Here is a 22,314-nt window from a genome sequence, read left to right on the forward strand (position 1 = left end):
TGTTCCGTCCACGTGTCTGTAATATTTTTGTTTTTTTCATAATAGAATGTTGAAATTTGACTTGTGTTTAAAATTGAGTTGGTCTCTCACTTTCCATTCGTAATACTAATAATAATCTCCATTCCTTATTTTATCATTCCAGGTTTATGATTTGCTGTGACCGATGTGAAGAATGGTTTCATGGCGACTGTGTGGGCATTTCTGAGGCTCGAGGGAGGCTCTTGGAAAGGAACGGGCAGGATTACATCTGCCCAAACTGCACCATCCTGCAAGTGCAGGACGAGCCCAGCTCCGAGACCACAGGCACGCAGGACTCGAGGTCGAGACCTGCAGATGCCGACGGCATGGACTGTACAAGTATAGGAATCGTGGAGCAGAAATCGAATGAAGACCAAGGAATTAAGGTTAGAATTGAGAAAGCTGCCAACCCAAGTTGCAAGAAAAAACTCAAGATACTCCAGCCCGTAAGTACCTGTCTCCCAAGGTCAGCGGTAGAGGTGACTGTGGAGCCCTCAGCTGCCGTTGGCAGAAACATCAAGACAGAAGCGTTTGTTTCCTGAGATAAGTTAGCTCTTCCCAGGAGTGGCATTGGGCGCGGGGCTGGGCTCTGCGAGCTCCCAGGTCCATGCACCTGCTTAAGGCTGGCACGCCTGTCTATTCTTTCTCTATGTTTGTTAATCATATCTATCTCCTATGCTGTTATTACTGACTTAACATTTTCCATAAGTGGACTCACTTTTGTAAGTCTTCCCTTAAGTTTTCTCATGAATGGATCCGGAGTTTGAAGTACATATGTGAACAAACAAAATTATTTTTGAGTCACAGGGGCACGTGTGCACCTATAGTACCCGTCAGCGCCTTGAGAGAACCAGTGGTCTAGTCCCTTCCTCGCAGCAAGATGCCAAGGCCAGCGGTGGTGACCGCACGGGTCCCCAGGCTGACAAGACAGCTGCGGCTGGCACGCCCTCTGTTATGGTGTTCTCCCACTCACCAGTGCTTGTGCAGCTGTGTTTTCTCCTTTCCCAACTCTGTTCACTCGTGTCTCCTGCCCAAGGGCAGGATTTTTTGTCATGGATTCCGTGGATCTTGAGAGCTGTCTGAGGCTCTCATGATCGTCCTACTCAGAGCATGTTTTCACCCCAGGCCTTCCTTGAATTGGGGGCCCATGCCGCCCCCACAGCCTGTGCTCTAGCCAGTGTTGGGCATGCAGACGCCCTTGCGGTGGCCGTGTCCTAGCTTCCCGCCGTCTCCCCCTTGCACTGAGGTAGCCTCGAGGGCTGGACCGTTTAAATTTTACCTATCATGGGCGTATGAGGAGGCATCGAGTGGAAGTATGATGAGAACTGGTAAGGAAGAGAATGAATGGAAATGGAAGTCAGTAGGAAACGTCCTGTGATTGCTGATGTGTTTGAGACTACCCAGAAACTTAAGTATTTCTCTGAGTAAAACTTGGATTCTGTGGAGGAAAAACAATTAAGTGCATAATTTGAGATTTAAGATTTTGCTCCAGTACATTGGAGGGGTATGTTCATGTATGTTATTAGTCTCGACCACCAGAACATGCTCTAGTGATCATGGACAGCTGTGTTCAGCCCTTGTAGTGAACCAGGTTCCTACCGCACGGCAGGCAACCACAGACTTGTTCAGCAGCTTAAACAACACACATTTATTAGCTCCGAAATCCAGGCCTGGCTTAGCTGGGCCCCCTCTGCTCTGGGTCTTCCAAGACTGCCCTCCAGGTGTCTGTGGGGCCTGAGGTATCAGAGGCTCGGCTGGGGAAAGATCCACTTCCAAAAGCTCTGACTTGGTTTAGCATGAAAAATATATCCCGGGCAATTTTTGTGGCCTGATAATAGCAAAAAGTGATCTGTTGTTTCTGAGAGCCACGTTTAACTGGGTGTCCTGGGTGTCATCTCCCAACCTTGCCCGCCGAGCCTAGGCATGGGCGCCCTCTCAGCAGAGGCAGCAGTGGAATCCTCTATCTTCTGGAGGCTCAGTTCCTCTTTGAAGGGTTTTCAGTTGATGAAGTTGGACCCTTTGGACTAACTCAGAATCCTCTCACTTGGGATCTTAATTCGTTGGTAAAATCCCTGCCCATTTGCCCGATAAGGGAACCTACTTGTGGTGTGAAACCCCATTGTGTTCAGAAGTGCGCAGCGTGAGCGCCGGGTCCGCTTAGGGTTCCGCCCTTCTTGCGTGGCTGAAGGGCAGGTAAGAACCCGAGGGCCTTCCTCAGGGGAGGTAGATTTGTGTGTTTTGAATAAACAAAGGTACATGTTTATTCATAGTTTTTTCATACATGATTAAAAGCAGTCATCTCGGTACCATAAATAGTTATGTTACAAAGTGCCATACCCACCCAGTGGGTGAGTACACTGAAGCCACGTCTGATCCTGCAGGTCCTAGAGGCGCCTGGTGCCGCCAGATGCGTTGGCCCCGGGTGCTCGAGCGTGGCGCAGCCCGACTCTGTCTACTGCAGCAGCGAGTGTATCCGGAAACACGCCGCGGCCACCATGCGCTTCCTGAGTGCAGGGAAAGAGGAGAAACCAAAACCTAAAGAGAAACCCAAGACAAAGCCGGAAAAAATCATTCTTCAGAAATGGAGCGTTCAGGTAAGTTGACTGAAACCAACCATTTGTGTAGTTCAAACCATGAGCGTCTGGAGGTTACAGGCTCGGTGGGTTGATTTGGAGAGTGTAGGGCACACAGGCCCGGACGGGATGCAGGCACCTTCACACTGCCCTCCGCCTTGCCCACCAGTGTTCTTGTCGAAATGACAAATAGGCACGTGTTCTCATGTTTTCCTTCTCCGCCTCCTGCCGAGGGATTAACTGATAGAAACGTGGGAACCGGCTGCTGCGTGGAATAGCTCTCCACCCACACGCCAGCCCCGCTGGGAGGAGAGTGGTCCCTGCTGGAGTCTGTGCGGGGAGTTGACACACAGTCAGCGGGGTGGCCAGTGGGTTCTGGGGGCACCGCACTGAGTGGTGGGGTACAGGGATGTCGTTTGTACGCCTGTCCTTTCTCCACGTGCTGTTGTGTCTGCAGCTCCTGCCTGTCCGTGCTGCTTGGGCGCGTTCTCACACGGGGCCCCGGTCTGCCGTGCTCTCCGCCTTGCTTCACTGCCTCACTCCACGGCCCCTCGGATATCCTGGCGGCCTAGCGCCTCATCAGGATGCTAGGTTGACGGGTTGTTGTGTCAGGGACCTTCTCATCGTTCGGATGTTGATGCGGGCCTGCTGGATGTCGGGGAGTAGCCAAGCCCTCTGCTGAGCAGATGCAGTGCATTGGGCTTAGGATGGTCCAGGAGCTGATTGAGTCGTGACCCTCACTGCAGAGTGCAATGCGCAAAGGTTAATTTCTGACCTCGTTCATGATTGTTGCTTTACTGATTATCCAGGCAGGCATTAAAATCTCTTCTGTGCACAAGAGACCGGCTCCAGACAAGAAGGAGAACACAGCGAGGAAGGTGGCGGTAGTGCCTCCAAGGAGTGAGGTCCTCGCTAAGGAGCCGCCCTGTGAGAGCAGCACGCCGTCATGGGCCAGCGACCACAATTACAATGCAGTAAAGCCAGAAAAGACTGCCGCCCCCTGGCCGCCACTGTTGTATAAATGTATGTATCACCCGGTGGGGGGAGCTCTGGACCCTTCCCGGTCTTTCTGGACGGCCGTGCACTCGGGCCTGTCCAGAGCTAGGAGTTCTAGCCGTGTTTTCTGCTGCACCTGCAGAGATCAAAGCCCTTGCCCAAGTCCAGGAGGCCTCCTGAGCCCCGCGTGCCCATCCTTAGTCTGTCGGGACTTCCTGTCCGTGTTTCCAAAAAGCTGTACCAGCCCCGTTGCTGAATGTCTCACCTCCGACGACTGATGTCTTTAATCGCTTTTCTTTATTATCAGGCTCTGGTAAGTATGTGTAGTATCTTCAGCAGAATCTGACAAGGGGGCGCGCTGCCCGGCACTCAGGGTCCGCCGTCATCCAGGTGTTCACCACTGCGCCGTCACCGCCGTGGGCTCTCCACGCGGGGGCCTTTCCACACAGTCTGCTCCCAGCACACGTGACCCTCACTTCTTTGCATATTGTGGGAGCCTATTACTATCAGCACAGTAGGGTTGTAGCTGATTTTCAACTGAAGCATGATTTGCAGGAGTTATATTATTCTTGACCGAACCGGAATTTTTTTTATGTCCAATTCACATACTACACACAACATAAACACACATGCCAGTCTTGAAGGCTGTTTACCCTGCTTCCCGTGCTTGAAAGTAAGTGAGCACAATGTCTCTCCACTCTGAGCAGCACCCAGACCAGGAGTCTTGGCGTGCACTGCTGGGTCATGCCACCCAGGCTTCAAGTTCAGACAGACCTTTGCAATCCCAGATGAGATCATGCAGCTTGAATCTTTTCTCTTTCTTCTTTTTCTCAGCTCATTCTCCAAAATTAAATTTTAGAAATTTAAATTGCTCTGGGGCACATCTTATTCTTATTTTTCTATGATTAAGGTCATTTTGTGTTTTTATTTATGCTATCTTTTATACTCTTGCAACTTTTTTAAAAAGCACAAGAGGTTAAATGGCCCTAAATTCCAGGATTATAGCCACGTGCTGCTTCCTCCTCTCAGCCGGCTGTTTAGGCCAGTGGCCTGAGGGAAGGCCTCGTGGATGTAGTGCGGTTAGAAGACTGCATAACTAGATGCATTTTGAGAATGTAAATGACCCAAGACCTAAGAAATGGCGTTGCAAGTAAACTGCCAAGCAATACTGTGTGTGTGTATGTCTATATACAGATTTATTTGTGTATTTATTTTTGGATTTTTGGAGTGAGTGGTTAAATATAGAATTAACCAGTTGCTGTATTAAAATGAGTCTCAGTACACCTCAGGTTGTTTGAACCAAGAACTTCATGCTAACAACGTGTCGCAAACATCCATCAAGTTATAGCACCTCTACACCGTAGCGCCTCTACAGGGGTTACGAGTGGACCTAAATATAAGCATCGCCCAGCTGTGAATGGGTGGGGAGCCGTCATGTTGGAATCCTGGGCTGAATGTTCTCAGTCGGTTATAGGCCCGTGACAGAATGAAAGGGAAACCGAGGTGTAGCCACAAAACCCTGGGTGATTGATTTCAATTCAGTTGATTTCCATCTCTGTCGACCAGAATCGGGAGACTGCCCCCAGGCTCGGAGTGTGGAGTCAGATGTAGGGCGCACAGTGAGAAAGGAAAGCTGGCGGGGTTTGGGGGAGGGGTGGGTGCTTACTTATCCCCAGTTCTGACTTCCCGGTTTTTGAGGGAAGATTGGGGTGGAGGGGCGGGGAGCCCGGCCTCAAGGAGGTGGTGGCTCTGCTCACAGGCCGGGTTTCTCTTCCCTCTGTCCCACCCCCCTCCTCTGCACATCACCTCCTCACTGACCACCTTCCCAGCGCATTTTTTTAAATTAGTTTCTGCTTTATAACAAAGCGAATCAGTTATACATATACGTCTGTTCCCATATCCCTTCCCTCTTGCGTCTCCCTCCCTCCCACCCTCCCTATCCCTCCCCTCTAGGTGGTCACAGAGCACCGAGCTGATCTCCCTTTGCTATGTGGCTGCTTCCCACTAGCTATCTACCTTACGTTCGGTAGTGTATGTGTGTCCATGCCTCTCTCTCGCCTTGTCACAGCTTACCCTTCCCCCTCCCCATATCCTCCATTCTCAAGTAGGTCTGTGTCTTTATTCCTGTTGTACCCCTAGGTTCTTCATGACGTTTTCTTTTCTTAAATTCCATATCTATGTGTTAGCATACGGTATTTGTCTTTCTCTTTCTGACTTACGTCACTCTGTATGACAGACTCTAGGTCCATCCACCTCATGACAAATAGCTCAATTTCGTTTCTTTTTATGGCCGAGTAGTATTCCATTGTATATATGTGCCGCATCTTCTTTATCCATTCATTGGATGATGGACACTTAGGTTGTTTCCATCTCCGGGCTACTGTAAATAGAGCTGCAATGAACATTTTGGTACGTGACTCCTTTTGAATTATGATTTTCTCAGGGTATATGCCCAGTAGTGGGATTGCTGGGTCATCTGGTAGTTCTATTTGTAGTTTTTTAAGGAACCTCCATACCGTTCTCCATAGTGGCTCTACCAATTCACATTCCCACCAGCAGTGCAAGAGTGTTCCCTTTTCTCCACACCCTCTCCAGCATGTATTGTTTCTAGGTTTTTGGATGATGGCCATTCTGACTGGTGTGAGATGATATCTCATTGTAGTTTTGATTTGCATGTCTCTAAGGATTAATGATGTTGAGCATTCTTTCATGTGTTTGTTGGCAATCTGTATATCTTCTTTGGAGAAATGTCTATTTAGGTCTTCTGCCCATTTTTGGATTGGGTTGTTTGTTTTTTTTTTTGCTATTGAGCTGCATAAGCTGCTTATAAATTTTGGAGATGAATCCTTTGTCAGTTGCTTCATTTGCAAATATTTTCTCCCATTCTGAGGGTTGTGTTTTGGTCTTGTTTATGGTTTCCTTTGCTGTGCAAAAGCTTTGAAGTTTCATTAGGTCCCATGTGTTTATTTTTGTTTTTATTTCCATTTCTGTAGGAGGTGGGTCCAAAAGGATCTTGCTGTGATTTATGTCATAGAGTGTTCCGCCTATGTTTTCCTCTAAGAGTTTGATAGTTTCTGGCCTTACATTTCTGTCTTTAGGCCAGTTTGAGCTTATTTTTGTGTATGGTGTTAGGGAGTGATCTAATCTCATACTTTTACATGGACCTGTCCAGTTTTCCCAGCACCACTTACTGAAGAGGCTGTCCTTTCTCCACTGTACATTCCTGCCTCCTTTATCAAAGATAAGGTGACCATATGTGCGTGGGTTTATCTCTGGGCTTTCTATCCTGTTCCATTGATCTATCTTTCTGTTTTTGTGCCAGTACCACACTGTCTTGATGACTGTAGCACATTTACGTCTCAGAAGTACGTGGATGGATAGCCACAGCTTGTAGCCTGCATAAGGGACATGCTGTTGAGCTAGTTGCTTCTGATCATTTTCTGTTATCCCAGAAATGTCATCTTCCCAAAAGATGATTGGGAGGAGTGTAAAAGGTCGAAGGTAAACACCGGACTTGAGCCTCGGTGAGCAGCAGCTGTGCCTCTGCCTCTTCCCCAAACCATTACTTGACAGTGGCAGTGGCTGTGGACCTTCCGCGGGTCCCCACACACAGGCACAATGGGAGGGGGCCCCCCGCACACACTCAGCAGAGCCCTGCATCCCCACCACGCCCCCACCCGCCTCCCTGGCTGCAGAGCGTGATATGTTTCTGGGTGCAGGTGATGCCGGGACCGCTCTTCGGAGGGGGCGTTTCCCATGTTGCCCTGGACTCGGGTCAGGGCTTGGGTGGATCCTTAGGCAGCCAGTGTGCGGCCCCTGGAGGTGCTCTGCCCCCACCCCACTTCTCCCAGGCCATTGGCACTGGCCTTGGGTTGTGGGTTCAGGGCAGCCTTGCATGAGCATCGTGGGCAAGACCTTGCTACACAGAGGCTCTGACCTGCTTCTCTCGTGGGGCAGTCAGTAGATCTTAAGGTCCTCACAGTGATGGGATTAACACCCACTTGTTCTCTGATGAGTTTTTTAAATTGTTTTTCAGACTTTCTGAAAACAAAAACAGTGTAACTTAGGGAAACAGTTGCCATTGTATTTCCCCCCAGGTCCCTGTGTCTCGTAGTCCTCCTCATGGTTTCTCTTCATTTCCTCTTCATCGCCTCTCGTTACTGTCCAGGCACAGGCACGAAGAGGGCTGAAGATGTTCTTCTAAAGTGGCCCTGGTTGCTTAGGGTTTGGAAGTGGAATTGTGTTAGGCATAGGTACATGTTCCCATGTTTGGGGCTCCCTAAATGGCTCCGAGATGACTTGGAACTCTGGGGACCTGAATAAATTTTGACTAGAAAATCCGATTTCTGCAGTTCCGTGTAGGTTTGAGAATTGAAATGGGGACCCCTGGCAGAACCTGTGCACCCAGGTCCAGTGATGTGTTAGCATCCTGCCCTGACGTAAGCGTTGCCCCGTGGTCTCCGTGTGCCACACGTCCGGTTCCTGTGCTGTGGCGAAGTGGATCTGGGGGCACGGGTTTCACAGGGATCGGTGGTGTGAGTTCCGGGAGCACGCTTCACAGGTAGTAAGAGAAGACAGGTCCCCATGGTGACATAGATGGGGGGCGCTGCCTGGACCAAGGGGTGTTTGGTAGGAATGGAACGGTGGGAGAGGCATGTTTTATCAGCTACACGAGCTGTTTTTCTCTGTCTCTTCCAGATCTGCAGTGGCAAAAAAATGTGGGTGGGGACAAAGCAGCCTTGTACATCTCACCAATTTCCTCCCCCCATTTGGAGAGAGAACCAAAACTTGTCCTGATGAGGATTTACCTTGACAGCTGTTTTTAATGTTATCCAAATACCTGGAATTTTCTTGGTCATTGGCATTCTCTCGTATTTTTAAGTGTTTTACTTTTTACAGGTTTTTTTTTTTTTAATAGACAACTGTTCAGAAAGTTAGTGCAGGGAAGGTTTTGCATGTACATGTACTTTTTCTGACAGAGACCCTCAGATGTATCCTGGCTGCCCCCCTTAGTTCTTGTGCTTTAGCGGGGGGTCGGGGTAGAAGTTTCTAGCAGGATTGGTCCTGCTCACCTCACCTGCCCTTTGGCCTTCATGTGGCCTCTGGGGCTCTGCATCTCCTGTGGCACTGTTCACAGACGGTCCCGCGGCAGAGTCCCTTAGGTGGCATCGAGTCCCATGGGATCTTTCTGAAGATGCAACTGTAAACCCTCCCACACGGTGTAGGAGTCTCAGGTATACTTGAAGCTGTAAAGTAATGTTTTTGATTTTTTGCGTGTTGCACCTCACCGTGCACATAGTCGTAGTCTTACCTTCTGAAAGTTAAAGAAGTAAACCTGGAAGATCGATAAGAAGGGTTTCCACTTTGATTTCTGTCAACGAAGGTCGGGGCGTTGCCATGCACCTGGGGGCGACAGCAAGACGAGCACAAAGGTAACGGCCGCTAAACCCGCCGGGGTCAGCAGGTGCCGCGGGCTCTGTGCCCCAGAGTCTTATCACGCCCTCGACCCCCTCATGTTGCTTGAAGTAGCAGATGGCGCAGGCACAGATAACAGTTACAGTTGAACCTTGTCAAAGTGGTGACAGTGCCTGTTGGCGGGTCTTGGAGATGAGGGAAAGCAGCAGCTCTACTTGCAGCTGAGCGTCAGGTCTGGCGGCCAGTCCCCGCCAGTGCAGTTGGCGTAGACAGGAGAGCGGAACGCCTGCCTCACACACAGCCTCGGCCCCGTTTCCTTCTCGTGGTTCGTGCTGGAGGATGATGTGACCATTTTTTTCATATATTACCAGTCCAGCGTGAATTGGGTTTTGGTTTTCAAAATCTGTGAAACTCTGAAAAGAAGGAAGGGTCCATTTGCCTCCGGAGGCGTACTTGGTTTTTTGCAAGCTTGTTACGGCCAGTTCTGTGCACCTCTCTTGAGGTGTAAGTCGCTCACATACTGCACATCAGTAAGAAGAAGTCAATCTGGACAAGCTTTGTGTAGCCCCAGATCATGGCAGTTTGGCTGTGGACTCACATACAGACCCCTAGCGATGGAGGGCAGCTGGCGTGAGGGCCCCAGAGATGGAGATCAGGCCTCCCAAGTCTTCGGTGGGGATTGTCTCTGTTTCTGTGTAAGCATAACTTCTACAGGAATAATTCACTGCAAACTATTTAAGCAAAGGCACAAAAGTAAAATGGTTCTCTCTTGCTACTTGACTTTTCACACTAAAGTCTTGACAGCCAAGAAACAAAGTTGTAATGAGAAACGTCTTCGTACACGTGTCAGGCTGAGCTGAAATTAGAACTGATGTCACAGTGAGCAGAGTCCACTCCCCCCAACCCCTGCCGCTGGTCCACTGTGTCCTCTGAGCCCTGGCTGGTCCCGTTACGTTACCCGGGCCTTGTGGCGGTAGCTGCCTCGGCCTCACCACTGAGCCTGGGTGGATCTGGGGCCCTGTGGGAATGGCGGGGGGGAGGGGACGCTCCGACCTGCACCACGTGGGCTTGCTTGGCACCTGGTCACATCCGAAGCTCTTCGATTCCTTTGGCATTTACAGCCAATCATTCTGAGTAGTGTCTCCCCCCCTGCCCCCCACCGTGTCAGTGTGACTGAAAGCCTCATATCTGGGGATTTTTAGGGTAACTTGGCACCTCTTTGGGGCAGGACGAAAGGTATAAAGCAGTGACCGTCCCTCAGGGTTTCTCACTGGTCCCTGTGAGGGCCCACCCCGGCAACGGCTGTCCCTGAGCTGTGACTGGGCGGGAGCCACGCGATGCTGTGCTGTGCGGTGCGACTCGGCTCTTGCCAGGCGCCGGTTCCTTGTGCTGCTGCACAGCACTGGCTGCTCCCAGTAACACAGCTTCCACTCCCTTTTCCTCCTGTCCCCTCGAAGGCCCACCAGTGCCACCCAGTGGCCAGCAATGCCATAGCAGCATGGCCCACCTTGCCGTGTGGCAAGGCCCCCAGTTTCATGCTTCCTGGGAAGTTAGCCAATTAGATTGTTGCTGGTCCCTGAGCGCACCGGCCTGCCTGGTTCCTGCCGGGCTTCACCACAAACAACTCGTTTCCAGTAGAAACCAATGGCCAGACGCAGCAGAAACGACGTCATCTGGGGCGGTGGCCTGGCCACCGGCCAGCCTTTCCTCCTGTATCTGCTCCCCGAGACAGCACCTGGCCTGGAACTTGGGCCACTCTTTTCCCCATCGGCAGCCCCCGGGATGGCCCAGACTGGGTGTACATTCCGAGGAGGCCGTCTCTGTCCGGCACGTGGGCAGGTGGTCACCCTGCCTCGAGCTGGCAGCACTGGGGGCCCTGCCACTGCTGGAGCCACTCTGCCGGGGGTGGGTGGGCTGCTGTCCTGTTCTAGAACTGGCGCTTCGAGGTCGGTTGGTTACGCCTTGCTCTTCTGTGAATGTATACACATAATACAGTTAAAAGGGAATTTGGATGAAGAATTTGCAGATGTGATTTTAGCTCTACTCAGAAGTAATGCTTCTGTCGCTGTCAGACGCTTTGGCACGACATGGTGTCACTGCCATTCCAGCAGCAGCTAACCCGCATCCAGCTGACGGTGGGACCACATGCACCTGTTTTCTGTTTTGAGCATTTTTCCTCAAAGTAGAAGAGGGATAGAGCTGACTTGTTGGGGTCCACCAGTTTCCACATTTTACCAACTTTTTATTTATGTAATCATACTCACATACGCTCTGAGACGCAGGTGAGGGATAATGAAAGTTGACTTTTAAAAGCCAGAAGCAGGGGCTTCCCTGGTGGCGCAGTGGTTGAGAGTCCGCCTGCCGATGCAGGGGACACAGGTTCGTGCCCCGGTCCGAGAAGATCTCACGTGCCGCGGAGCGTCTGGGCCCGTGAGCCATGGCCGCTGAGCCTGCGCGTCCGGAGCCTGTGCTCCGCAACGGGAGAGGCCACAGCAGTGAGAGGCCCGCGTACCGCAAAAAAAAATAAAACAAAACAAAAAAATAAAAAATAAAAATAAAAGCCAGAAGCAGCTAATCTTCTAGAAGAGCAGCACAATGGTTAAGGAAAGCCATCCCCTGCTTTTTAAATAGAGTACGTTCATTTGCCGTTACCACTCTTGGATAGCAGGTCACTTTAATCACCTGTACCGTGAATGTCCTAAAATTAAGCTCCTGGCTTCTGTTTTCCCTGAATGAGACAAAACACCGGTTAGACCAGTAGGAGCGTTGATCTTAGGGAGTGAATGTGTTCGGAGTCAACAGGAATTCTCACTTGAAACAATGTAAATGTCACATGGTAAGATGTGTTTGAGGCCCCATCATGGGTGCCTCATTGAGAATTCTGGAAGCACCTTAGGCCAGCTTTTTAGAGTTGCTTAAAAGTGTGCTACTAAAATAATCGCAGCAAAGTTTGTATAAAGTCAGTGAGTGAGCTGGTTTTAGGACTCGATTTTAATCCTGACGGGTTTGTTCCTTCATCCCCTGCTGGCAGTCACAGCTGGCACCGCGTCCCGCTCCACTCCACTCTCGTTCCTTCCCCCAAGAAGAGGGGCCTCTGTCCATTTCATTTAACTTAAGCTCTAGCAGTCTCTCCCCCCACCCCCCGCCTAGATGAGGTGCTGTGGACCCCGTTAGCCGAGGCTGAGCTGGTAAAGATAAGTTTCCGTGTACTGAGGTATGGTAGCGCCTTAGGAATATGGATTTGAGCTGATGAATAATATACGTAGAAACATAGTTCTTAGCTCCTATGACGTGGCCAGTTCCTCCTTTGTCAGACAGCTGTGACTTGCTGACGGGACGTGGGTGACAGCCAGCAGGGTGGATGTCGAGCACAAGCGTGCTGCTCAGCGGGGAGCGGGTGGTCTTGGGAAAGCCTGGACAGCATAGCCCGGGGGTGCCGGCACACGTGGGGCCAGTGATTGGGACACCGTGGACAAGGGGACATAAGGTTGGGGGGGGTGCTCTGTGAGATGAAAATAGGAGATTTGCAGTCAGGATTGTTGCTTGATGACAATGAAGTACTTCTGACAGGGTTCTAAGTTTTGGATGTGTGTAGCGCTGTTGCAAAGTTTCTAAAAATAGGTAATTTCACCTGTACTATGCAATGGAAAAATCTTGCGGTCCCTGGGCTTTTAACACCTGTGGCTGAACTGGCCTGACCAGTGCTGGAGGAAGGCAGTCCTGAGGGCAGCGCTCGGCCCTTCGCCAGGATGGTCACGCAGGGTGTAGGCTGTGAACGCCTTGGGGGCTCTTGTGGGGTCAGGCCTTATTTGTAGACAGGGTCTCACCTCTGTCCCCGGACTTCAGATTTTCTCCCTGCTTCACTAGGACAGTTGCAAGAAGCACCGGCAGCCGACTGGCATTGGTGGGTGTTCAACCCCTGCGTAAAATCGGAAGGCTGCTAGAGCATCTCGAAGTCTCCTGTTTAGGGGGCTCATTGCGCTGTGGGTAGTTTGAGAAAAGCCTGCGCCTGGGGAGGCGGCTTCTCCGTCGGTCCTGTGTGACGTAGCCCTAGGTGGTGTCCCTGTGCTCTCCTGGCTTGCTCCCTGGACCTGCCTGCCCCCCCCGCACCCCGTTCTGCCCTGGGTCCCAGACGTTCTGGGCGGTGGGCCTGAGCGGGGCCATCTGGGAACACGCCCCAGCTCTCCGTCACGGCTCCCCATGGACGTCTGCTGGGCCGCTCGCCCCTAAGACCGAGGGACTGGTCTTAGGATGAACCTCCTTGCTTGCCTCTGACTGTAATTCTGATGGTCTGATACAGGATTAAGCGGAATCAGTCCATGCGAAGTACTGGCATAAAGATTCTCATTTTAGCTTTGGGCTGTAATCCTTGTTTGCATTAAAAGTGCTAACCTACTGTCTTACCCCATAGCGAGCTACTACTAGAGGGGTGTGAATGGGAACGTGAATGACCGCAGGTGGCGTTCCTGCCACCCAGCTCCTAGTGTAAAAGTAACTGGTCTCCCCCCATGTTGCAGTTTTCTGCCAACATTCTATATATTTATTAACCGTGTCCAGTTGACTCTTGTCCAAGAGGACGATGAGCACCTGTGAGCCCCTAACCCCAGGGTGGACTCTCGCTAGTCCTTCCAGTGCCCCAAGGGCCCCCGAGGTGGGGCTTGGATATGCATTCGAAGAGAATGTGTCTGATCCACCCTGGAAAGAGTTTCTAAGCCCCTGTTCACCAAAAACTGCACTGGGACTCTCCATGCGAGTGGTCTTTGAAATCTATGCCTTCTCTTGATACAGCGAAATTTGGCCTTGGAGTTCCAAGCTAAGCTAACGGTTCAGATCAAGCCTTTGATCGCTTACTGGTTTATCGGTTGAAGTAAAAGTTTTAATACTAAAGCATTTCTCTCTGAAACAAAGTATATTCAGTAACGTAAATGTTGCTGGTAGCCCTGTTTACACCCCTTTTCTGAATTTAACAGTTACTTTAAAAATCCTCTTTAAATCTGTCTCACAGTGATGCCTGGTTACTAGCTTTGCTGGTTTCGGGTGCACATGCTGTGTGGGGTCCCCTGCACCCCTGCCTCACTAAGCGGCCCCTCTCCTTTCAGCCGTGAAGGAGGACAGACGCGCAGAGGCCAAGGCGGCGGTGGCGGCGGTGCCGAAGAAGGTGGCTCCTCCAGGCTCCTCGGGGGGCCTCAAGCAACCCTCGCCCAGAAGTCTCCTTCCAAAGAAGTCCCCTCCTTTTGCAAATGCGGCGGCAGCCAAACCGGCCATCAAAAAGTTGCCACCGGGGTTCAAGGGCACCATCCCCAAGAGGCCGTGGCTCTCGGCTGCCCCCTCCCCCTCGGGCAGCACTCCCTCGGCCAAGCAGGCAAGGCTGGCGCCTGTTGCTGCCACGTCTGCTTCCAGAAAGTTCCCCAGCTCCGCTGCTTCGGTGGGCGCCATCAGGAAGCCTGGGACCACCTCGGTTCCCCTGGCCTCTGCAGCCCCGGGACGCCTGGGCCCCGCGCGCCCCGCCTCGTCACAGCCAAATTCTCAAATTCGGCAAAACGTACGACGCTCCTTGAAGGAGATCTTGTGGAAAAGGTGGGCTGTTCCACTTTGTTTCTTATCTGTTGAAGTGGAAAATTTTCCACGTAAAGGGTGGTTGTTTCACGATGGCCCTGCTGTTTAAGAAAAATGTCACATGTGGGACTTCCCTGGCGTCCAGTGGTTAAGACTCCGTGCTTCCACTGCAGGGGGCACCGGGGTTCCATCCCTGGTTGGGGAGCTGAGATCCCATGTGGCATGGTAAGTGCAGCAGTTACCGTGGGGCTTTTTTCATTCCATCTAGAGTCACTGACAGCGATGACTTAATCATGACAGAAAATGAAGTAGGAAAAATTGCACTGCACCTCGAGAAGGAGATGTTTAACTTGTTCCGAGTCACAGACAGTCGGTACAAGAGCAAGTACCGCAGCCTCATGTTCAGCCTCAAGGACCCCAACGACCAGGTGCGTGTCCGACCGTCGGGAATGGGGGCAGTCCTGGCCAGGGGCTGCCCAGGCCTGGGTTAGGGCACTGGGTCCCCCTGCGGCTGCGGGTGAGTGGCATGCTGTTCCCGTGGGGCCAGGCGCTCGCCAGCTGAGGTTCTTGCCACCTGCGCGCCTGTGTGCCTGCCGGGGCCCACGCTGTCTGGACCGTCCTCTTGACCTCTTGCCTGTGTTTAGAAGCAGGGCACATACTCTGACTTTCCATTTCGCCTTGTTAACCCGCTGGCAGAAGGGATTTCTTCTACCTTTGTCCCTAACACTGTACCTTCTTCAGTCAATTGTGTTTTCTGTGAAGTGGTCTTTGTAGCAGGGTTAGTGCGGTGGGATACTGGAGATCAGCTGCCCGAATTCAGGGCCCTTGTTCTCCAAGCTTCGATGGGAGGCTCTGGGCCCTCGTCCTGCCGCGGGGCAGGGGCTTGCCTTGCTGCCCACATCCTCTCCAGTATCTTAGAGGGTTTTGAACGAGTGAACAAGAGATGTTTGTTTACAGGGGCTCTTCCATCGTGTTCTGCGTGAAGAAATCTCTTTGGCAAAACTTGTGAGAATGAAGCCAGAAGAACTTGTCTCCAAAGGGCTTTCCATGTGGAAAGAGAGATCGTCAAATCCTGTGTGTGCCGACGGGAGAGGCGGCTGCGGATGCCAGAAGCCTGACACCAACGCTGCCCCCAACCCCACCCCCGAGTGAATTAATAGCCTATTGGCATGAGAGAGTCCCCTTGGGAAAGAAGGGCTAAGGGTTCACGTTTGTCTGTCTTTTTCATCTTAGGTGATGGAGTCCGGAACTAACTTGCATAATGAGACTAAGAAGCCGACCGTTAAACCGGAAACTATTCCCGATATGGAAGATTCTCCGCCAGTATCAGATTGTGATGTAAGCGTTTAGGATTTCCAGTGCTCACGAGAATTGACAAAGATGATCCCGTTCCAGACGTTGTTAGGTGCCTGAATTACTGGGCAAGACACTGAGCTGACACAAGTGTGTGTGGTTGTATTGCTTCTCAAGTACTTGTGTTCAGTAGTCCTTTTCCTCTTTTTTCAGTGGTTCTTCATCACGTGAGATGTTTTTTCCATGGGTGCTGCTAATTTGGAGAGGGGGTGGGAAAGAGATGACCTCCTCTGCTTCTTGTGCTTTAGGAACAGCAAGAATCGGTGCGGGCGGCCCCCGAGAGGAGCGCGGTACCGCTGCTGGGCCTTGGCGGCGGCATGCTGCAGGACACGACCGGGCAGCACCGCACACACCTCTTTGACCGGAACTGTAAGATCTGCACAGGTGAGCAGATCCGGGGGGAGACTGTGGAGACCCTTCTCAGGACGGCTGCATTCATACCAAGTTACACAGTGGAAAGGCTAGAATTGTTTCTTCAAGCTTAGGAAGTGAGCCCCTACCTTTATAGTGTTGTTGTTTTAAAGCAGTGATCGTCTGTCTGCCCATGGGAAGGCTTTGCTCTCGAATGTGTGGGACTTCTCACGAAGGCCTGCCTTCTGTTCTCCAGGTCAGGTTCCATCGTCGGAAGATGAGCCAGCTCCGCAAAGACGAAAGTGGTCAACTTCTGCCAAGAAGGAGGACTCAAGGTCCAAGCGTGACAGCTCTGCCTCTGAGCCCGCTCTCAGCTCAGCCGATGATGCGGCCCCAGAAACTCTGCCTGAAAACACCTTGGAGCCAGACCTGGAAAGCGCTGCTCGCGCCCATTTGGAGGGAAAGTCCCTCCCGGTGCCTCCAGCGGACGGCCACCCCGAGCCCTCCGCCCTGGAAGGCGCCCCCTGCCCGGCCCCTGGTGGCGGCGCAGTGCTCACCACAGTCACGGTGTCCGGCCGAGACCCCAGGACTGCACCAGGCAGGCCGAGCACGGGCACGGCTCCCTCGGCAGCCCGCCCAGGCAGCGCCCACCCAGCAGAGCCCCGACAGGATGTCCCGAAGCCTCTGCCGACCTCCGTGACGGTGCCCAAGTCCATCTTGGTCAAGCCGTCCACGTTGCCCGAGCCCAGATACCTCCTGTCGGTCCCGCCGTCGCCAAGCATCAGGTGCTGCCCCCGTGTGTGTGGTCTGAGCAGCTGAGCTGTGGCCTTTCTTTCAGATGAACAAAGGAGCAGTAATGAGTGATTCAGTCGTTTGGCTCTGAAATCCACCCAGATATACAACTCTCCTCAATTTTCTATTTTAGAAAGGCATTTTTTTAAAGCTTCAGTTTTAGGATGACTAATTATCACCTTAGACATATAGTTGTTGAAAACTGGAATTTGAATTTACAGCCATCCAGTTGATTGCCTATATAGTTTATATTTCTTTGACCAGAATGTTCATATCATTATGATGAAGGTAATTAATTTGAAAAAGTAAGCTATCAAAACTTGCAGGAATTCACTTTGCTTTTATAAACACGTTAAATGAATAAATAAATAAATAAATCTTGGGGATTCTTTGGGCAGAGAAAGATTCACGTATTTTCTGTGGTTTTGTTTTACAGCATCTCGGAGTCCCAGTCCCCTCCAGAAGGAGATACCACCCTCTTTTTGTCTCAACTCAGCACCATTTGGAAAGGATTCATTAACATGCAGAGTGTAGCGAAGTTTGTCACTAAGGCGTTTCCTGTCTCTGGATATTTTGATTATCTCAGTGAGGTTAGAACCAGGAGGGAGAGAAGTGTGTGTGTGTGCATGTGCGTGCACGCGCGCGTTTTCCAAAGGCAGTCTGATCCCGCGCTGGAGTCAGGCGTGTGACCACCTTCCTGCTGAGTGTCTGGACGCACAAGCACCTCTGAAGGCAAAATAGGGGTTGCCGGGCCGAGTCAGCAGGTTACGCAGTTTGGACAGTGGCGAAAATTCAAATGAGAAATCAGACCCTCCCTCTTTTCTGAAAAAGCTGAAGCTTGTCTTCCTTCTCCCTCTGTTCCGCTAGAGCTTGTGCAAAAGCTGGGTGTGCATGTGCCCACTGCAGGTGTGGCCAGGCACGGGTGACCTGCCCTGGTGTGGAGGGGTGCACATGACAGGTCTTTTATTTTTCAAAATTAACGAAACAGCGCTAGCGTTTCAGACTTAACAAAGAGTGCTCAGTCTCTTCTGAGACATACCTGGATCTTTCCTGTATGTGTATGTTCATAAAAGACAACAGTAACACACTTTGCTAAATGTCATCCTATTTAGCAGAAGGTTATCCTCCTACCACCCTTGGGTTTGGTCACTCATAATCCCGGATGTTAGTCAACTAAGCAACATTTGACACAGTTATTGCCGCTGTGTTTGGGATAGTTGCAGTTGTCTTAGTTGTGAATCTCGGGTAGTTTGGGGTGTGTCTCTCTGTGACGGCCACGGTTCCACCGGCCATTGAATCAGAGCTCATTTCACTTAGGACCTGCCCGACACAATTCACATCGGCGGACGGATTGCCCCGAAGACAGTCTGGGATTACGTCGGCAAACTCAGGTCTTCGGTGTCTAAGGTACCTGCCCACAGTCTGACCTCTGCACCCAAGGGAGAAGGGGTTTGTTTACACACGGCTCTTTCTTTGACATCTCGTCTTGCGCGTTACTACTTAAACTGTCTGTAGTTGGTGAGATGTTTGCAGCTGGACGTTGAAGTTGACAGCTGGCTAACCTGTGAAGGGGGGTCTGAGTAGCACGACGGTGGAAGCTTTGTGAGAGCGCATGTGCGGTTCAGAGTTAGAAATACAGATGCTGTGTCCCTTGTTGTCTGAGCTGATGGAGGAGAGGTCGGGGGAGGCGGCTGGGCTGGAGTCTGAACCGCTGAGATGCGGACGCAGCTGTGTGTCTGCGTGTGCAGTGCTCTTTGGGGGAGGGGCTCTGGTTTTCACTGGGGTCACAGAAGGGTTACGACCCTGGTCTAGTTCAGCCCTCCCGTTTCGGAGGTGCGGGCAGCTCATCGCACGCTTAGTGGTCACTTAGCTCTGTGTCAGACGCTGCCCCAGACTGGCCCTGCACACAGAGTACCCCATCAGTACGAGAGCCCCAGGAGGTGGGCTCTGTGTTGAGGACAGTGGGGCTAAGTAGTTTTAAAGCAGGTCCTCCGAAACCAAGATCAAACCCAGCAGTCTTGAGACTCGGGCCTGTGTCCTCTTCAGCAGCTCATTGTTCTGATGTGTTGGGCAGCAGGGCTGTGACAGTCAGAATCAGGGCTGGTCGCTTCTCTCCTCGCTTCCCTCCTGCTTTTGGGGCTTAGGTGCAAGGAGAAGTGGCTGCCTTTCCGAGTGGCCGCAGGTCAATGCTCCCCGCCCTCTGTTTGTTGCAGGAGCTGTGTCTGATCCGCTTCCACCCCGCGACGGAGGAGGAGGAGGTGGCCTACGTCTCTCTGTACTCCTATTTCAGTAGCTGCGGCCGCTTTGGCGTCGTGGTAAACAACAGCAGGCACGTCAAGGACTTCTACCTGATCCCGCTGAGCGCCGCGGACCCCGTCCCCTCCAAACTCCTGCCCTTTGAGGGACCAGGTAGGCCCCAGGCTTCCGCCCACACGTCCCCCCCACGCCCTGCGGAGTCCGTCCCAGCGAGCTGCGTGCCTCACCTAGACCCGGCCTTTGGCAGCGGAACTTGGGAACAGGGGTGAAGCAGCGGATAGTGGAGGGTGGCACGGGAGGTCCCCTGAGGAAGGTGTGCATTGTCTTAGAAAAGTCCTGTGAAGAGGGACAACCCTGTCCGGAGCCCGCCCGCCTGGCATGAGCAGGGTGTTGCTGGCAGGGGCTGGGCAGTGCCGGGAGGGCGGGGCCTGGGCCTGGCCTGCGGGCTTGGCTCCTTGCAGGCGTCAGGCAGAGCCTCTTCGCTGCAGGCATTCGTTTTGAGGAGAAACGAAAAATAGCGTTGAGAGACAGGAGCTAGTTCTAGAAATAGTCACTTTGAAATCTGCTGCTCGAATTCTTGTCTTTGGCAGACCACGTTTTGTTCACTCATTCCTTAGAAAGTGCTGCTTCTAAAGAATTATTTCCAGGCTGACCAGAAAGAAAGTTCAGGCTTCTCAAGGGAGCTAAGGGTGATTCCAAGGGGGGGCGTGGTCTCTGGGGACCCAACTCCCCTTAACCCTGAGAAGTTGACGGGACTTAAGTCTCGCCTAAATGGGAGCGTCTCCTTGTCCATGGCGCCCCCAAAACGGCTAAGCCTAAAAGATGCTGAGTGTAACCCGCGGTGAGGGCTCTTGAAGCACCTGCTTCTAGAGGCAGTAGCTACGCCCACGCCCGGCGCCTCCATGTCCATGGCCAGCGCCCCTGCCGCGGCCAGGCACTTACGCGCCCCGGCGGCTCTGCGGCTGGGCCCAGCGTCCTGGTCGGTCCCCGTGACCGCAGGGCTCGTGTCCCCTGACACAACACACGGAACTGTCTCAGTGCCAAACACGTTAGAAGCCAAGCTCTCCGGGGGGCTGTCCCATTCCTCGCGCTAAAGCGGTGCCGCCTGACGGGCAGCAGGGAGGGCTGTGGCCGAGGTTCTTGGCGGGCAGCTCCTGGGGCGCTGGCCGGCTCCCTGGACGCCGGCCGGCTCCCTGGACGCCGTGTTCCTGACGCAGCGGTGACGGTGGTGAAGCCGACTTTCCGATACCGTGAAGAGCCTCCGGTCAGTCACAAGGGCGGAAGCCTGTGCGGGGCCTAGTGTGAGCGTAGATCCTGTGACACGCACACTCTGCGTGTCTGTAGCAGCGGGACCTGGGAGGTGACGAAGCCCTGTTTCACCCGTGTTGGAGCCCCTCTCAACGGCTCCACCTGCAGAGCCCGCGATGGGGTCTTGCCTGACACCGTCCCGGTGCACCTGGTCACACGAGCAGGGGGCTGCCAGGTTCGGGGCCACAGACAGACCCTGAGCGGGGCAGAGGTGGATGAGGTCAGGCGTGGTGAGGAGGCAGGGGCGCGGGGGCCACCGAGGAAATCCCCAGTCGGAGCCGCGGCGGGAGCTGGTGCAGTGCTGGGTTGGGGCCCGGCTGGCAGAGGGAGGGGGCCGCGCTGGGTGTTCCGGGGTGACACGGGGACGAGGAAGGCTGGGCAGGGCGCCCACCTCGTCTGCTAAGTGACCACACTTGATGACCAGCAGAGTGGACATCACTCCTCCACCTGCATTGCCAAGGCTGTCACTTCCTGAAGGGGATGCTCAAAAGCCTGCAGGTGTTCATCCACAATAGAGAACGAATGTTTCATTAAAATAAAGTAGTAGGAGGGGTTTTGGAAACGTGATTGTACGGGAAATTTTACCATAAACGTTTAAAGACTTTTTTTTTCAATCGAAGGGCTTCTAAATCTCAGCTTGTTTAATTTAGTATATATGTTTTTAATTCTAAGGGCTTTATTCACGGAAGGAAGAGCAGTCAGATGGGACGCTGGGCCTAGGCCAGGGTGCCCGGCCCTCCCGAGGGGGTGGGGGGCGCCTGTCGAGGGCCCTCGGGCATCTAAGGTGTGGACCACCCTGAGCAGAGGACAGGGACCTGCCTTCCGAGGCACTGCCGGGAGAGGGCCATTCTCTTAGGCTGGCTCCATCCGTGGTGTCTGCCTTCTGTCCTCACTCTTAACTGCTTCCTGAATAGCAGACCGTTTCCGTGACTTGCAGTATTGTCAGATAAAAGCACGTCTTCAGTTTCTGCGTGTCTTCCTGCGTAGCTGTGTACAGATGTTGTAATCAAAGGCAAAATGGTGCTGAATGGAAAGTGCTTCTCTCTCCTTTGAAATCAATGAATATTTCATGGAAACTGGCCATCGTTTGTCTGAATTTGAACCATTTGGTAGCTCTTGGTGCCCATCCAGGTGCACTGTGACGGAGGAGTGTCTCCACCTGGCTTTGCCTCAGCCGACGCCAGTGTGCTTCTGGCTGTGCAGGCGGCGGTGCTGCGCTGGGGGCGCCTGGACACGGGCGGGCGGACGGACGGACGGATGGACGACGCTCTCCTCACTGGGACGCGGAGCCCTGGCTTTGCTCAGGTCTTAGGGACCCAAGAGTGGGAGCGGGCGAAGTCTGCATGGGAGCCGAGTGTGGCGGGCGGGCAGCTGCTTCTCCCTGTATTTGCTGGGTCTCTGCCCAAGTCCTCTTTGAGGATGGTTGCTGCTAACTCCAGCACAGTTTCTGTCCCCGCAGAGGTGGACGTTTTGTCTTGTCAGACTCAGACCATAAGAAGGTGTTCACTGTAAATACTGAATAGTGGAGCATGCCAGGTTGATTTAGGGGTAAAAGCCTCATTTGATAGTTGGGCAGCTTTCAGCTGGTTTCTTAATTAAAAGTAAACCTCGTCTCCCGCCGTGCCACGTCCAAGGTGCATGGGGGCTGCTTCCCCCGCGGCCCTGTTGCTGACACACCCGGACACAGATCCTGGTT

The 22,314-nt window shown here is 52.7% G+C and overlaps 1 protein-coding gene across 1 annotated transcript in view; it reads left to right on the forward strand.

Moving 5' to 3' along the window:
* Positions 1–22,314, forward strand: part of LOC309806867 (death-inducer obliterator 1-like) — a 57,149-nt gene that overhangs the window by 27,068 nt on the left and 7,767 nt on the right. Inside the window, 12 exon segments of the mRNA XM_082625881.1 lie at positions 143–464; positions 2,400–2,612; positions 3,401–3,614; positions 14,102–14,579; positions 14,827–14,986; positions 15,516–15,632; positions 15,792–15,896; positions 16,160–16,295; positions 16,519–17,047; positions 17,491–17,644; positions 18,372–18,461; positions 19,268–19,463. Of these exon segments, the coding sequence (XP_082482007.1) occupies positions 143–464; positions 2,400–2,612; positions 3,401–3,614; positions 14,102–14,579; positions 14,827–14,986; positions 15,516–15,632; positions 15,792–15,896; positions 16,160–16,295; positions 16,519–17,047; positions 17,491–17,644; positions 18,372–18,461; positions 19,268–19,463 (2,714 nt within the window).

Source organism: Mesoplodon mirus, assembly GCF_964341445.2.
Source record: "Mesoplodon mirus genome assembly, chromosome: 6".
NCBI lineage: Eukaryota > Metazoa > Chordata > Mammalia > Artiodactyla > Ziphiidae > Mesoplodon > Mesoplodon mirus.